The 17,500-nt window shown below is 44.9% G+C and overlaps 1 protein-coding gene across 1 annotated transcript in view; it reads right to left on the minus strand.

The window, feature by feature from the left end:
• Positions 1 to 7: 7 nt before the first annotated feature.
• LOC121862785 (synaptogenesis protein syg-2-like) overlaps positions 8 to 17,500 on the minus strand; it is a 25,658-nt gene continuing 8,165 nt past the window's right edge. The window contains exons 4-10 of the mRNA XM_042361096.1: positions 13,538 to 13,882; positions 11,684 to 11,803; positions 11,197 to 11,382; positions 10,909 to 11,020; positions 10,436 to 10,611; positions 2,095 to 2,222; positions 8 to 175 (exon numbers count right to left, since the gene is read on the minus strand). Of these exons, the coding sequence (XP_042217030.1) occupies positions 8 to 175; positions 2,095 to 2,222; positions 10,436 to 10,611; positions 10,909 to 11,020; positions 11,197 to 11,382; positions 11,684 to 11,803; positions 13,538 to 13,882 (1,235 nt within the window). The remainder of the gene's footprint in view (positions 176 to 2,094; positions 2,223 to 10,435; positions 10,612 to 10,908; positions 11,021 to 11,196; positions 11,383 to 11,683; positions 11,804 to 13,537; positions 13,883 to 17,500) is intronic.

The following is a 17,500-nucleotide window of genomic DNA, read 5'->3' on the forward strand; positions in this document are numbered from 1 at the left end:
CTAGAAGCTAGTTGAAGTGAATGGGAGAGGCTGTATCTTTTTGCTTCTTGACCGGAGAAGACGATGATTCGGTGTCAGTGATTATTGCTTGTGCAGCTGTTTTGAAGCCGTGAATCCCATGAGCTTGTTTCTCGAATTCTGGAGAAAACGATGATCTCACGTTGGTGCTCTTAGTCTATAAAACAAAATTGTTTAAAAGACTGCATGAGTCGGAAAACCATCTTTGCTTCATAACACTGAGTGATCACACTGTTTTCATTTTGTGTTTCTTTATATACCTATATCTAAACCGCACCTAGCCAAACGGAAACTTGTTTCATATCTTTTGCAATTTCACCAGAGTGACAGAGTACATGATATCCCCGTCCTATTTGACAATCGTGACGGATGTGTTGCTGACGCCCAACCAAAATTCCATTAATTCTTACAGTTAATTAGCACGCCCACATTTGCCAGATAACAGGTAACCGTGTTCGAAGCCGTAAGAGTCTGTGTAAGAGGTAAGTAGGTTGTGGAACTCCATGCCGTAGAGATACTGGACACTACTTTAAGTATACAAACAATACCTCACTATATCCTGCCGCAGACACTCCCTGCACATTGAGGCGCTGATACTGCACGTCAATACAGTAAAGGTGTCAACAGCTCTTTATAATGGCTCTGATGGCCAGACCCCGACACAGTCATCCATTCATCTCATCCTTCACCCCAATCATCCACCATCTGCACACCACCCCACCAGCTCTGCTCCTCCCCCATCCACCCACACACCTCATATAACTGACCACCGGCCGTCCACCACCACCCCACCACCACACACACACCCACCCCATCCATCCACCAACCACCCCACCACCCCACCACCACACACACCCCACCCACACCACATCTCACCACCACCACCACCACCAATTAAAGTGTTTAGTGAAGAGTGTGCAGGAGGCAATGATACATGGGTGTAGGAGTGAAGAGCTTCTGATAAGTTTGAAGACAGCTATGGAGCGTATTAGACTATGGAGGATCTTATCATGTGGTGTCCTGCCTAGATGGAGAGTTAGTTAAATGAATGGTTGGGTTTGATGCAGTTGGTGTCAACCTGTCTTGTCGGATATTAAGTTTCAATACGTCCCATCTGGTTGACAACTGGGGCAATTCTCATTGCAGTGGACCTTCATGTTGGGGTGTGACCTGTCTGTGACAGGTTGGCAGCCTGGCTGTGTCTTAAAGATATTTGTGTCTTTAAACTGCTTTGAATATATGGGCACGTGGAGGAGACTGCAGGAGTGGTTAAACAAAGGAAAGATCAGGAAATGGTGTTAGGAATGATGACAAACTAAATTAGATAGAGTTTAAACCAAATGGGTAAGGGAGTGACTCAGAATTGTTTATTTTAACTTAAATGTTGATTGATGAATAGTAGAGGTATGAGAAACAAAATGGATGATGTTAGGGCTTTAGTATGTACGAAAAATTTGATATAATAGTTATTCATTGAAACGTGGATCAATCCTAGACTTCATGAGTTAATTGTCGAATACCAAATTATTGGGGTAACAAATTGTTCATACCGATAGGCAGACCAGAAAGGAGTAGTGGAGTAGCAATTGAGTCAGGATAATTTGAAGTGAAATAAATAAGGAAATAAAACTGAGCGGAATACAGAAACAATTTGGATAGAATTAATCGACGTAGGGAAATTAATCACAGGAGTAATATATAGATCTCCAATCTTGATAGAGTAAATCACGACTTATGTGGGATGAATATGTAGGGCTTACACACAACAAAGTTTGTATTGTGGTGTGACTTTAACCTAGGGCAAATAGATTAGACTGACTTTACGGGTAATCAACTGTAGATTTTCTCGAAAGTCTGGACTGTTTCCAAGTTAATATATAAATCGAACCTCACCTGGGGTATTATTGTTTTATTTATTCTTGTCGAACAGAGAAAACCTATTAGTAATGTCGAGGTAGGGAACGAGCTTGGTAAACAGCGATCGTTAAAGAAATTAGATTTCAGTTGTTTTCTTTTCGTGGCAGATATAAGGAAAATTCCATTAAAGTACCAGATTTTCAGAAGGGCAAACTTTACAGTTTGAAGAGGCAGCTGAGGGAGGGTGATACGCTTTGGGAGTGAGCTGATGACTGCATGAGGTGACTCTAACCAATTACAGAGGGCGACCTCATCGGACTCAGGAGACCTGATGGGTTGAGACTGACCTGATAACGAGATCTGAGATTGTTGAGTTGCACGACAATTCTAAATAATGAGTTACTTAATGCAATAAAGGCAGAACATACCATACAAAAAACTCAGATAAGACAACAATGACTCCTAAATGGATAAATAATTATTTGAAGAAGGTTGCATCGATAAGGTTATAGGTGGTAGTTGGATAAATGTATAAATTTATTTGGTGATTATTAAGGTATTGATATGGGTTATAACGATAAGTGAAGTTTTTTAAGAGAATAATGAGTGTATGATTAGAGTTGAGGAGTGCTTAATATTAAACCCAAAGGATTTACCAAATGTATTTAAACTAAAACACGAGAAAGGTTTGGACCATTTAGGTCAGATACTCTATGAGCTTATCGATAACGATGGAGAAATGAGTAAATAATTGAATAAATATTTTTCAACAGTTTTTATCATTGGTAATTAAACATGATGACCTGGGGTGAATTTAATTTATTCAGAGATAGTTGTTAAATATACAAAAAATGATGTATGTGTGTGTGTTTTTTAGGGATATTTGTATGTCTATGGAGTGTGAGTTATAGAGTGTATGTACTGTATATGTATGTGTATGTTTGTGTTTTTTATATTTGTGGATGTGTATTTGTTTGTTTTGTTTGGTGTGTATAAGAGTTTACACTCAGGCCTGATGGTATGATTGGTGCTGATCAACCACCTGTTAACTACACTCTGTATCAAGGTAAGGGCGTCATATTATCAATACTACACTGTCACGCATCATTATTGTCAATATTCGTGCTTCCATTTTCTGTTTATTTGTGAAGAGAGAGGGGGACTCATGAATATTGTTTTTACTTTAGTTATTTGTCGGATTCTTGTCCTGATCATAGGCAATGACGGGCTGCACTCTCTCACACTATGAGTGATAACAGTGAACTCTTAACATGGTAGGAACTTTTATATCGTGAACAAAGAGATTGAATAAAATGAACTGCTGAATCTCTCGATACAGCGTGGGTGTTCAGTAGAGAGGCTTGGCAAAACCTTGAACCTGAACTTGAACTATAAGGAGTAACTGTATCCGCAATATTTCACGTAACGACCATAAATGTCCTTCCTCCTTCCCTCCTTCCTCCCCAATCCTTCCCATCTCCTTCTTTGGTCATTAGATCGTCATCTCTCTGTTCTACTTCTGTCCAAGATTATTTTATATCACTTGGATCTTTCCTCTCTCATATGTTGTTTTTCAAATCAATACCTTATCCGATTTAACCCTCATTCGTGTTATTCTTCAACCTGACACACCCATAACATTACCTCCTAACACACCATAACACTACCTCTCAATACATAACACCTCCTGCTTTCTTTTTCTCTATTACACATAACATGCCCCTAACACACCATAACACCACCTCCTAATACACCATGCAACACCACCTCTCAACACACCATAACACTACCCCCAACACACTGTAACACTACCCCCAACACACCATAACACTACCCGTAACACACCATACAACACTACCCCCAACACACCATAACACTACCCCCAACACACCATAACACCTCCCCAACACACCATAACATTACCTCCAACACACCATAACACTAACTCCTAACACACCACAACACTACCTCCTAACACACTATAACACTACCCCAACACAACATAACCACCCCTAACACACCAACACTACCCCAACACACTATAACACTACCCTGCAACATGAACACTACCCCAACACACCATAACACTACCTAACACACTATAACACTACTCCCAACACAACTTAACACTCCCCAACACACCATAACGCCACCAAACACACAATTCAAACACTGTTCCCCTAACACACCATAACACTACCCCAACACACTATAATACTACCCCAACACACCATAACACTACTCTCCCAACACACACCATAACACTACCCCCAACACACCATAACACTACCCCTAACACACCATAACACTACCCCAACACTCCATAACACTACCCCTCAACACACCATAACACTACCCCCAACACACCATAACCCACCTCCCCAACACACCACAACACTACCCCAACACCTACAACACCACTCCCAAACACACCACAACACCACCTCCAACACACCACAACACCACCAACACTGCCCCAACACACCATAACACCACCTCAACACCCACAACACCACCCCAACACACCAATAACACCACCCCCAACACACCATAACACTCCCAACACACCACAACACTACCTCCCAACACACCATAACACTACCCCTAACACACCATAACACTACCCCAACACACCATAACACTACCCCCAACACCCATAACACCACCCCCCAACACACCATAACACTACCCCCCAACACACCATAACACTACCCCAACACCCATAACACTACCCCCAACACCACAACACCACCCCCAACACCTACAACACTCCACACCCAACACTACCCCCAACACCCATAACACTCCCAACACACCATAACACCACCCCAACACCTATAACACTACCCCCAACACACCATAACACTACCCCCCAACACACCACAACACTACCCCCTAACACCCATAACACTACCCCCAACACCCACAACACTACCCCCAACACACCATAACACTACCTCCTAACACTCCATAACACTACCCCCAACACACCATAACACTACCCCCTAACACTCCATAACACTACCCCCCAACACTCCATAACACTACCCCCAACACACCACAACACCACTCCCAACACCCATAACACCACTCCCAACACACCATAACACCCCTAACACACCATAACACCACCCCAACACCCACAACACCACTCCCAACACACCATAACACCATCCCAACACACTATAACACCACCCCCAACACCTATAACACTACCTCCTAACACTCCATAACACCACCTCAACACTCCATAACACCACCCCCACACACCATAACACCACCTCTAACACTCCAACACTACCTCCCAACACACCACAACACTACCCCCCAACACTCCATAACACTACCCCAACACACCATAACACTACCCCTAACACCCATAACACTACCCCCAACACACCATAACACTACCCCCCAACACTCCATAACACTACCCCCAACACCCAAACACCTAACACACCATAACACTACCCCAACACCATAACACTACCTCCCAACACACCATAACACTACCCCCAACACTCATAACACTACCCCCAACACCCATAACACCACCTCCCAACACACCATAACACTACCCCCAACACTCCATAACACCTCCAACACCCATAACACCACCTCCAACACTCCATAACACCACCCCAACACACACCATAACACTAACCCTAACACACCATAACACCACCTCCCAACACACCACAACACTACCCCCCAACACACCATAACACCACCCCAACACCCAACACCCCCCAACACACCATAACACCACCCCAACACTCCAACACCACCTCCCAACACACCATAACACTACCCCTAACACCCAACACCACTAACACCATAACACTAACACACCATACCACTCTAACACTATAACACTACCTCCCAACACACCATAACACTACCCCCAACACACCATAACACCACCCCAACACACCATAACACTACCCCTAACACACCATAACACTACCCCAACACACCATAACACTACCCCCAACACTCCATAACACTACCTCCCAACACACCACAACACTACCTCCCAACACCCATAATACCACCCCAACACCTCAACACTACCTCCCAACACACCATAACACCACCTCCCAACACACCATAACACTACCCCTAACACACCATAACACTCACTCCAACACACCATAACACTACCCCCAACACTCCACAACACTACCCCAACACACCATAACACTCCCCAACACCCATAACACCACCTCCAACACCCATAACACCACCCCAACACCATAACACCACCCCCCAACACCCATAACACTACCCCCAACACCCATAACACCACCCCCAACACCCACAACACTACCCCCCAACACACCAATAACACTACCCCTAACACACCATAACACCACCCCCTAACACACCATAACGCCACCCCCCAACACACCATAACACTACCTCCTAACACTCCATAACACTACCTCCCCAACACACCATACACCCCCCAACACTCCATAACACTCACTCCCCAACACACACATAACACTACCTCCCAACACACCATAACACCACCCCAACACACCACAACACACCCCCAACACCCATAACACCACCCCCAACACTACAACACTACCTCCCCAACACTCCATAACACTACCCCACACCATAACACCACCCCAACACACTAGCTAACACTAACTCTAACACCCATAACACTACCCCCCAACACACCATAACACCACCCCCAACACACCATAACACTACCCCCTAACACACCATAACACTACCCCCAACACACCATAACACTACCCCCAACACACCATAACACTACCCCCAACACACCATAACACTCCCCCAACACACCATAACACCACCACTCCAACACACCAAACACCACCCCCAACACTCCATAACACCACCCCCAACACACCATAACACCACCCCAACACACCATACCACCTCCCAACACCCATAACACACCCCCCAACACCCACAACACTACCTCCCAACACACCATAACACCACCCCAACACACCATAACACTCACCCCAACACACCACAACACCAACCCTAACACCTACAACACCACCCCAACACCCATAACACCACCCCAACACACCATAACACTACCTCCCAACACTCCATAACACTACCCCAACACACCATAACACTACTCCCAACACACCATAACACTACCCCAACACACCATAACACTACCCCCAACACCCATAACACTACCTCCCAACACCCATACAACACTACCCCAACACCCACAACACTACCTCCCAACACACCATAACACTACCCCTAACACTCCATAACACTACCCCCAACACCCATAACACTACCCCAACACCTACAACACTAACCCCAACACACCACACCACCCCAACACACCATAACACTACCCCAACACACCATAACACCACCCTAACACACTTCATAACACTCACCCCTAACACACCATAACACTACTTCCCAACACACCATAACACTCACCCCCAACACCCATAACACTACCCCCAACACACCATAACACTACCCCCAACACACCATAACACCTCCCCAACACAACAACACTACCCCTAACACTCCATAACACCTACCCCAACACCCATAACACTACACACCATAACACTACCTCCTAACACTAACACTACCCCAACACACCATAACACCACCCCAACACACCATAACACTACCCCTAACACACCACAACACCACCCCCAACACACCATAACACCACCCCAAACACACCATAACACCACCTCCCAACACACCATAACACCACCCCCAACACACCATAACACTACCCCTAACACTCCATAACACTACCCCCACACCCATAACACTACCCCCCAACACACCATAACACCACCTCCTACCACCAACACCACCTCCCAACACCCATAACAACCCCACCATAACACCACTCCCAACACCCATAACACTACCCCAACACACCATAACACTACCTCCCAACACACCAAACACTACCTCCCTAACACACCATAACACCACCCCTAACACCTACAACACTACCTCCCAACACCTACAACACCACCCCCAACACACCACAACACTCCTCCACCCTAACACACATAACACTACCCTAACACACCATAACACTACCCAACACACCACAACACTACCCCCAACACTCCATAACACTACCTCCTAACACTCCATAACACTACCCCTAACACCCATAACACTCCCCTAACACACCATAACACCACCTCCCAACACTACAACACTACCTCCTAACACTACCATAACACTACCCCAACACACCATAACACTACCTCCCAACACTCCATAACACTACCCCCAACACACCATAACACTACCCCTAACACCACAACATCACCTCCCAACACCTATAACACTACCCCCAACACACCATAACACCACCTCCTAACACACCATAACACTACCCCCAACACACCATAACACTACCCCTAACACACCATAACACTACCCCCAACACACCATAACACTACCCCTAACACACCATAACACTACCCCCCATACACACCATAACACTACCCCAACACACCATAACACTACCCCTAACACCTACACATCACCTCCAAAATATCTACAACACCATCCCCAACACCTATAACACTACCCAACACCTATAACACTACCACCCCTACACCTATAACACTACCCCTAACACTCATAACATTCTAACACACTATAACACCAATTCCCCAACACTCCATATAACACCACCCCCAACACACCATAACACTACCTCCCAACACACCATAACACTCCTGCAACACCCATAACACCACCCTAACACACCATAACACCACCCCAACACCCACAACACTACCCTAACACCCATAACACACCAACACACCATAACACCACCTAACACACCACAACACTCACCAACACCAACACCACCCCTAACACCTACAACACCCTAACACACCATAACACCACCCCCAAACACACCATAACACCACCCTAACAACTACAACTACCTCCCAACACACCATAACACCACCCCAACACACCATAACACCACCCCCCAACACACCATAACACCACTTCCCAACACCCATAACACCACCCCAACACACCATAACACTACCTCCCAACAACACACTATAACACCCCAACACAACTCAACACCAGTGAAACACCACCTCCCAACACACCACAACACTACCCCCAACACACCATAACACCACCCCCAACACACCATAACACCACCCAACACACCATAACACCACCTCCCCAACACACCATAACACTACCCCCACACCATAACACCACCCCAAACACACCATAACACTACCCCAACACCATACACCACTCTAACACACCATAACACCACCCCCAACACACCATAACACCACCTCAACACACACTATAACACTACCCCCAACACACCATAACACCACCTCCCAACACACCATAACACTACCCCCAACACACCACCTCCCAACACACCACAACACTCACTCCCCAACACCCATAACACCACCCCCAAACACACCATAACACCACCTCCCACACACCATAACACTACCCCACACCATACGCCCCCAACACACACCATAACACTACCCCCAACACAACTATAACACTACCCCAACACACCATAACACTCCCCACACCACAACACTCACCCCCTAACACACCATAACACTCAATCCAACACACCATAACACCACTCCCAACACACCATAACACCACCCCAAACACACTATAACACTAACCCCAACACACCATAACACTACCTCCTAACACACCATAACACCACCCCCCAACACCCATAACACTACCCCAAACACACCATAACACTACCCCAACACACCAACATCTACCCCAACACACCATAACACTACCCCTAACACCCATAACACTACCCCAACACCACTATAACACTACCCCCAACACACCATAACACTACCTCCCAACACACCATAACACCACCCCCAAAACCACCATAACACTACCCCCAACACACCATAACACTACCTCCCAACACACCATAACACTACCCCAACACACCATAACACCACCCTAACACACCATAACACCACCCCTCAAACACACCATAACACTACCCCTAACACCCATAACACTACCCCTAACACACACCATAACACTCACCATAACACACCATAACACTCACGATAACACACCATAACACTCACCATAACACACCATAACACTCACGATAACACATCATAACACTCACGATAACACACCATAACACTCACGATAACACACCACCAACACTCACTATAACACACCATAACACTCACGATAACACACCATACCTATAACAATCACGATAACACACCATAACACTCACCATAACACACCATAACAATCACGATACTTTTTCCTGCCTCACTATAACACACCATAACACTCACGATAACACACCATAACACTCACGATAACACACCATAACACTCACGATAACACACCATAACACTCACCATAACACACCATAACACTCACCATAACACACCATAACACTAAGATAACACACCATAACACTCACGATAACACACCATAACACTAAGATAACACACAATAAGATAACAGAGCCATGACTTACAGATGATAGTGAGGGTGGTGTTGGCGGTGAGTGGTGAGGAGGAGGCGGGGTTGATCACTTCACACCGCACCACGCCACCGTTATCTGCAGGTACCACCCTGACGGAGGCCCGGGCGAGGCTCACGTCCCCTCGGGTCTGTGTCTCTGCAATAAGCTCCTCCTCTCTCTTGTACAGCCTACAGCAGGGGGGTGGGGGAGGGTTATAGTCTGCTGTAGTGTTGTTTATGACCTTCTTGTTTTGCTCTCTCTCTCTCTCTCTCTCTCTCTCTCTCTCTCTCTCTCCCCACTATTTCCATTGTTGTTATTGTCTCTCGTGTCAGCACTGTTACCTTTACCTTTCACTTCAACCTTATCTTAACTATTATGTAACCAATATATATTAATTATCTTTACATATGTATTTATGGTGTGTGTGTGTGTGTGTGTGTGTGTGTGTGTGTTAATGAAGCTGTCAGTTCCAGTTTAAACTTTACCTGAACTGAGGTGGAGGATGACCGCCTTTACTAGTACAGGTGACCTCGAAGCTCCTGCCGGCCACTATCTGACCCTGTGTGACCACCTCGACCACCGGGAGTCCTGGGGGTCCTGTGGGAGTAAAGGAACTGTCTTAAGGATACTTGCACACACTCACTCACATCCTACACTGTTGTCGCTTCAAGAGGATTTACTAATCAGTCAAGTTCTGTATTGTGAAGATATGAGAAATATTTAGGTCAATTTACTATGATACGAAAACAAAATAAAAAGTGAAAACAACTCACTTATGATGGTGACGTCACGGGTGTGTGAGATAGGGTCGCCGGCCTCCAGATGGTGAGCCTCACACTTCACCGTCGTCTCTCTCGTCTGTCTTGACCTCGTGGCTTCCTGGGTTAATTGGGAGGAGGTTATCCAGCCTCCTCCGTCATCCCGGGTTACCTCCGTGGACGTGGTGTTTACTGGAGTACCTGTAGAGGCGTACTATTAACCCCTTGAGGACTATTATTTGACCCCTGAGTACGATGACTTAACTCCTTGAATACGACGACTTAACCTCTTGAGTACGATGATTTAACCCCTTAAGCATGATGATTTAACCCCTTAAGCATGACGACTTAATAAGAGGTTAAAACTCACCGTACTCCTAAGGCTAAATCATCACACACAAGGGGTAAAGTCATCGTACTCAATGGGTTATGTAGTGGGTGTGGGCATGTCTCTCTGTATGTCAGGACAAAATCTTACCTTACCTAAAACAAGGTCACGTACCGTCCACTGTCCAGGTGATGGTGGCGGGTGGGTTGGCGGGGGTGGTGACACAGGTGAGGGTGAAGGCTTGTCCTGCCGCCACCACTGCCGTTCCACTCACACGCACCTGAGTTGGAGCGTCTGTACGTACGATAGTGTTAAATCAGGGTTATGTTGACAAGATCTTGGACTTATAGGTGTGTGTGGGTGTGGGTGGGTGTGTGTGAGGGGTGTGTGTGGGTGTGGGTGGGTGTGTGGGTGTGTGTGGGTGTGTGGTGGGTGTGTGGGGGTGTGTGTGTGTGTGGGGGTGTGTGTGTGTGTGGGGCGTGTGTGTGTGGGGGTGGGGATGTGTGTGTGTGTGTGTGTGTGGGGTGGGTGGGTGTGGGTGTGTGTGTGTGTGTGTGTGTGTGTGGGGGTGTGTGTGTGTGTGGGTGTGTGGGGGTGTGTGTGTGGGGGGTGTGTGTGTGTGGGTGGGTGGGTGGGTGTGTGTGGTGGGTGGGTGTGTGTGGGGGTGTGTGTGTGTGTGTGTGTGTGTGTGTGGGTGGGTGTGTGAGTGTGTTAATACACCTCTTACTGTACTGTATGCTCACAATAAATATGGCAGGGTGTATGTCAGCATGTAATCACAATGACGTGACCACAATACTGCGTCAGAATACAACATAACTTAAATGAAACATGGAATTCATGATAGTTTAACCTTTGAGGTTGATGGTTGAACACCTTGAGGTTGATGGTTTAACACCTTTGAGGTTGATGGTTTAACACCTTTGAGGTTGATGGTTTAACACCTTTGAGGTTGATGGTTTAACACCTTTGAGGTTGATGGTTTAACACCTTTGAGGTTGATGGCTTAACACCTTTGAGGTTGATGGTTTAACACCTTTGAGGTTGATGGTTCAACACCTTTGAGGTTGATGGTTTAACACCTTTGAGGTTGATGATTTAACACCTTTGAGGTTGATGATTTAACACCTTTGAGGATGATGGTTTAAACCTTTGAGGTTGATGGTTTAACACCTTTGAGGTTGATGATTTAACACCTTTGAGGATGATGGTTTAAACCTTTGAGGTTGATGATTTAACACCTTTGAGGATGATGGTTTAAACCTTTGAGGTTGATGGTTTAACCCTCGTCCACTCCGTATTAAAGGTTTTTTATTTCAAATGTATTGCCCTAAAATCTCACATCCTCTAAGGTGTTGGCCTAAAACGTATTTGTCACTTTTACAATGCTTTCATTATCAAATCTATCGACTTAAACAGTTTTGCCCTAAAATTTATCGACTCTTTAAAGCTGTTTGTTCTAAAATCTATAGACTCTTTTTAAAGTGCCGTGTCGTGAGAGAACAACATTTTCTGTGTCGTGATTTCCGGACACGGCACTAAAGGAAACTTTGGCCAGAACTGTCAACACACTTTCTCGCGCTCGTTAACTGGTGACAAAGACCGAACAAATTGGGTGGGTGGAGAGAGAGAGCGAGAGAGAGAGAGAGAGAGAGAGAGAGAGAGAGAGAGAGAGAGAGAGAGAGAGAGAGAGAGAGAGACAAAAAAATGTTCGTGTCTCGTGAGAAGTAGAACAATGTTGAGGCGACAACATCAGTGAGGGTGGGTCAGTGTTGTGGGCTGAGGCCGAATTTGTGGTGTATTGTATCGATAATCGCCTGGTTCCCGAGTGCTCTTGTTTAGTTCTGCGTTTAGTGACTCTCTCTCTCTCTCTCTCTTTCTCTAAAAAAAAACAAATCCCATCTACACCTGCACACACGGTTGAGATGACAGTAGCTGTAAAAAATGTAAAACAGTAATCAATACACATACTGAGGTGTGGAGAGTTTTAGGTCACGTAATACAGTGAACACCCAAGAATGAACTTACAGTGAACAGTGAGGGTGACGTTAGTGGAGAGAAGGCGGGGGAGGAGGTCACTGGACACCCTACACTCGTACACAGCGCCGTCCTCAGTGCGGGAGGCTGTCACTTGCTGGACCACAGTCACCACGCGGCTCTTCTTGTTGTTCCTAGGCGACGCTTTGGCCTTGAGGTACACGCTCTTCCTGGTCTTGCCCTTGACGGTGTGGTTGTTGGGGTGACCGTGCCAGTACCAGGTGACCCAGGGGTGAGGGTTGCCTCCCACTACCCTGCAGGTGAGGGTACGACGCTCCCCCGCCCGGAGTACCTCACCTGTCTTGTAGCCGTGGATCATGGGTCTACCTGGCGGGTCTGTGGTAGAGAGGGTGTTAATGATGTACAGGTGATGATCTATACTAATAATACGTCGTAGGGTGTAGTACTGGGGGTGTAGTGCAGTACTGGGGGTGTAGTGTAGTACTGGGGTGTAGTACTGTGTAGTATAGTGTACTGGGGTGTAGTGCAGTACAAGTGCAGTACTGGGGGTGTAGTAGTACTGGGGTGTAGTGCAGTACAGTACTGGGGGTGTAGTGTAGTACAGTACTGGTAGCAGTACTGGGGTGTAGTACTGGGGTAAGTACTGTGCACTGTGTGTAGTGCAGTACTGGGGGTGTAGTGCTGGGGTGTAGTGTACTGGGGTGTAGTGCAGTGCAGTACTGGGGGTGTAGTGTAGTACACTGTGTGTGCAGTGCTGGGGGTGTGGTGCAGTACTGGGGGTGTAGTGCAGTACTGGGGTACTGGGGTGCAGTACTGGGGGTGTAGTGCAGTGTGAGTAGTACTGGGGTGTAGTGTAGTGCAGTACTGGGGTGTAGCTGTACTGGGGTAGTACTGTAGTGCTGGGGGTGTAGTGCAGTACTGGGGGTGTAGCAGCACTACTGAGGGTGTAGTGCAGTACTGGGGGTGTAGTGTAGTACTGGGGTGTGGTAGTGTGGGGGGTGTGGTGTGTGTACTGGGGTGTGCAGTGTAGTACTGGGGGTGTACTGGGGTGCTGAGTACTGGGGGTGTGGTGCAGTGTAGTACTGGGTGTAGTGCAGTACTGGGGGTGTAGTGAGTACTGGGGTGTAGTGTGTGGGGGTGGGGGTGTAGTGCAGTACTGTGTGCTGGGGGTGTAGTGTAGTACAGTACTGGGGTGCCTGAGTGCTGGGGTGGTTAGGGGGGCTCTCCAAACATAAACATGACAGCTAATGCCAAAAATACAATAAAATAATATTAATATACCTTTGAGACAAACTATACAACGCAACTCTTTCTTTACATCATAGTTACTGTATTTTTATCTTGTGTAACTAAATTTTCGAGAAAGTTTGTTGTGTTTGTGAAGAAGTATGAGACGGGAAAAAACCCACGGTAAAAGTTATGAATGAAACACACACACACACACACACACACACACACACACACACACACACACACACACACACACACACACACACACACACATTGAAGGGGACTGATAACCTCACTTGGCCAAACTCAATAGAGTTGGTTAGGTTAGGTTATAAATGATGAAATGAACCTCACACGACGTTCCTCCTCCCTCCCAACCCAAATTTCCACCAATAAGAGGCGTGAACTCACAAATGACGTCACAAATTTCCCACCAATAAGAGATGAATCACAAAATGACGTCATGCAGTTATGGCGTTCAGGGTTCTGGTAAATATTAATTTATTGGTTATAAAGGCAAGTCGTAAAGGAGGGTGGTGGGGGGGGTGGGAATGGAGGGGAGAGTTTAAAAGAGTGACATGACCTCTCTTGCTAAAGTGACATGACCTCCCCGCCTCTTCCCTGTACCTCAGTAACATGTTTCCCTTAATGAAATGACCAAAACTTTTGCTCTGGAATGACTCGGAGGCTGGAGTCATCTGGAGTAAGATTCTGCACCAATATTCCTCATTTCTTGTAATATCATTGATTATAGTAATACTTCTCACTTCTAGTTCAGTAATGGCTCATACACGTGTAATACAGAGTAATATCGTTAACACATATAGAATTATTTCATCTGATTGCAGTAATTTAAGGCAGCAATACAAAAATCCATTTACACGTCTTTTTTTAATGATATGAAGTCGGATTTATTTGTGGAATAAAACTATTGCGTTTATCTATTCTATGGCATTCGTGTCCTAGAGGATTTTCTTTCATAGGATGGACACAGATATTATTACCTTGAGTAAAACCTACTGAATACGAGTTAAAGTCCATTTAGTTAACACCCGAGTTAATTTTTTATTTTCCTAGGATGGACGCGATTATTATTGACTCGTTTAAATGACTACGATAAATGGACCCGGTTTTCGTGGCTAATTACTGATATTATTATTATTATTATTATTATTATTTCTACTACAACTACAACTACTACTACAATTACTACTACCAACATTATTACCACCAACAGCCTCATCATCACCACATATCGTCACAGTAGTTTAAAATATTCAGGACAGGAATTTAAATGATCAAATGACACGAAAAAAAAACCCCAACTAAATAATCTAAAAAAATTCTAAAAAAAACCCAGACGAATTAAAATGTTTTATAATTGGACTATGAATGATATATATACACAGTTAAGAGCTACACACACACGGACACACACACACACACACACGAAACTTTTACATACAGAAGTTTTATATCTTTTCATTCAGGTTTTTCTTATTTATTCAGAATTAATCTTTGTTGCATATTCCTTGGTCATTTCCATCTTTAATATGCCCCCCCCCCCTAAAAATTAGTCTTTCATCTGACGTATATTGAAGTGAGAGTCTCATATTGTTTGCCTGTCTGTGTTTGCCTGTCTGTCTCTATTCACCCATCCCCTCCTCCTCCCTCGACCGGAACACTCAGCATGTAAGCTTTGTGATAAACCTTTAAAGCATACACTTGAACACTATATTATTGAATGTGACACTGTCAAAGACTTCAGGCCACCTGACTTATTGTATCTTGAACTATGTAATTACTTCATTGAATCAGGTGTGCTTGAGGACATTCTTGCTGTTTATCCCAAATTTGCTAGCCCACACTGATTAGTCTTCAGTTAGAGTATGACTCCAATGTATGTGATCCACTGACCTATATATACTGCTAATGAATATGATGTATTTCCTTCTTTGTGTACGAACCTCTGTCCTGCGTGGCAGTGAACAGTGACATTACCCACATGAATCTGACCTATATATAGTGTCAATGAATATGATGCATTCTTTGTATACGAACCTCTGTCCTGTATGGCAGTGAAAAGTGACATTACCCACATGAATCTGACCGACGTATATGTATGTATGTGTGCGTGTGTGTAAATATATGTACATGTATATGTGTATGTATATATGTATATGTATGTATATGTGTGTGTGTGTGTGTACATATATATGTCAATGAATATGATGGTACGAACCTCTGTCCTGCATGGCAGTGAACAGTGACATTACCCATATGAATCTGACCTCTATACATTTATAGCTGTTAATGAATATGATGTATTTCTTTGTGTATGAACCTCTGTCCTGCGTGGCAGTGAGAAGTGATACCACCCTCAGTGTCAAGACCTGACTGAATTACTCAGAATAGGCAAACTGTACTCCAAGCTTTGCCAATAAATTTGTTGAACTAAAAACTCCCTCGACTTAAAAGAATAAAAATAAATGAATAATAAATAAATAAAAGAAAAGGAAAAGAAAAGAAAGAAAGAAAGAAGAAAAAAAAAAAAGAAAAAAGAAAGAGGTATAAATAAATAAATAAAAAGAAAGAAAGAAAAAGAAGAAAGTATAAATAAATAAATAAAAAGAAAAGAAGGGAAAGAAAAGAAAAAAGATCGTCTTCTCGTCTTAAATAACTTGGTGCATTTTTTCCCGACAAAGTTGTCTCAATCCGTCACCTTAAACAAATTTTGGTCCAGGTGAGAGTTAACCCAGGGTG

The sequence above is a fragment of the Homarus americanus genome, unplaced genomic scaffold, assembly GCF_018991925.1.
Source record: "Homarus americanus isolate GMGI-L3 unplaced genomic scaffold, GMGI_Hamer_2.0 scaffold29201, whole genome shotgun sequence".
In the NCBI taxonomy this organism is placed as follows: Eukaryota; Metazoa; Arthropoda; class Malacostraca; order Decapoda; family Nephropidae; genus Homarus; species Homarus americanus.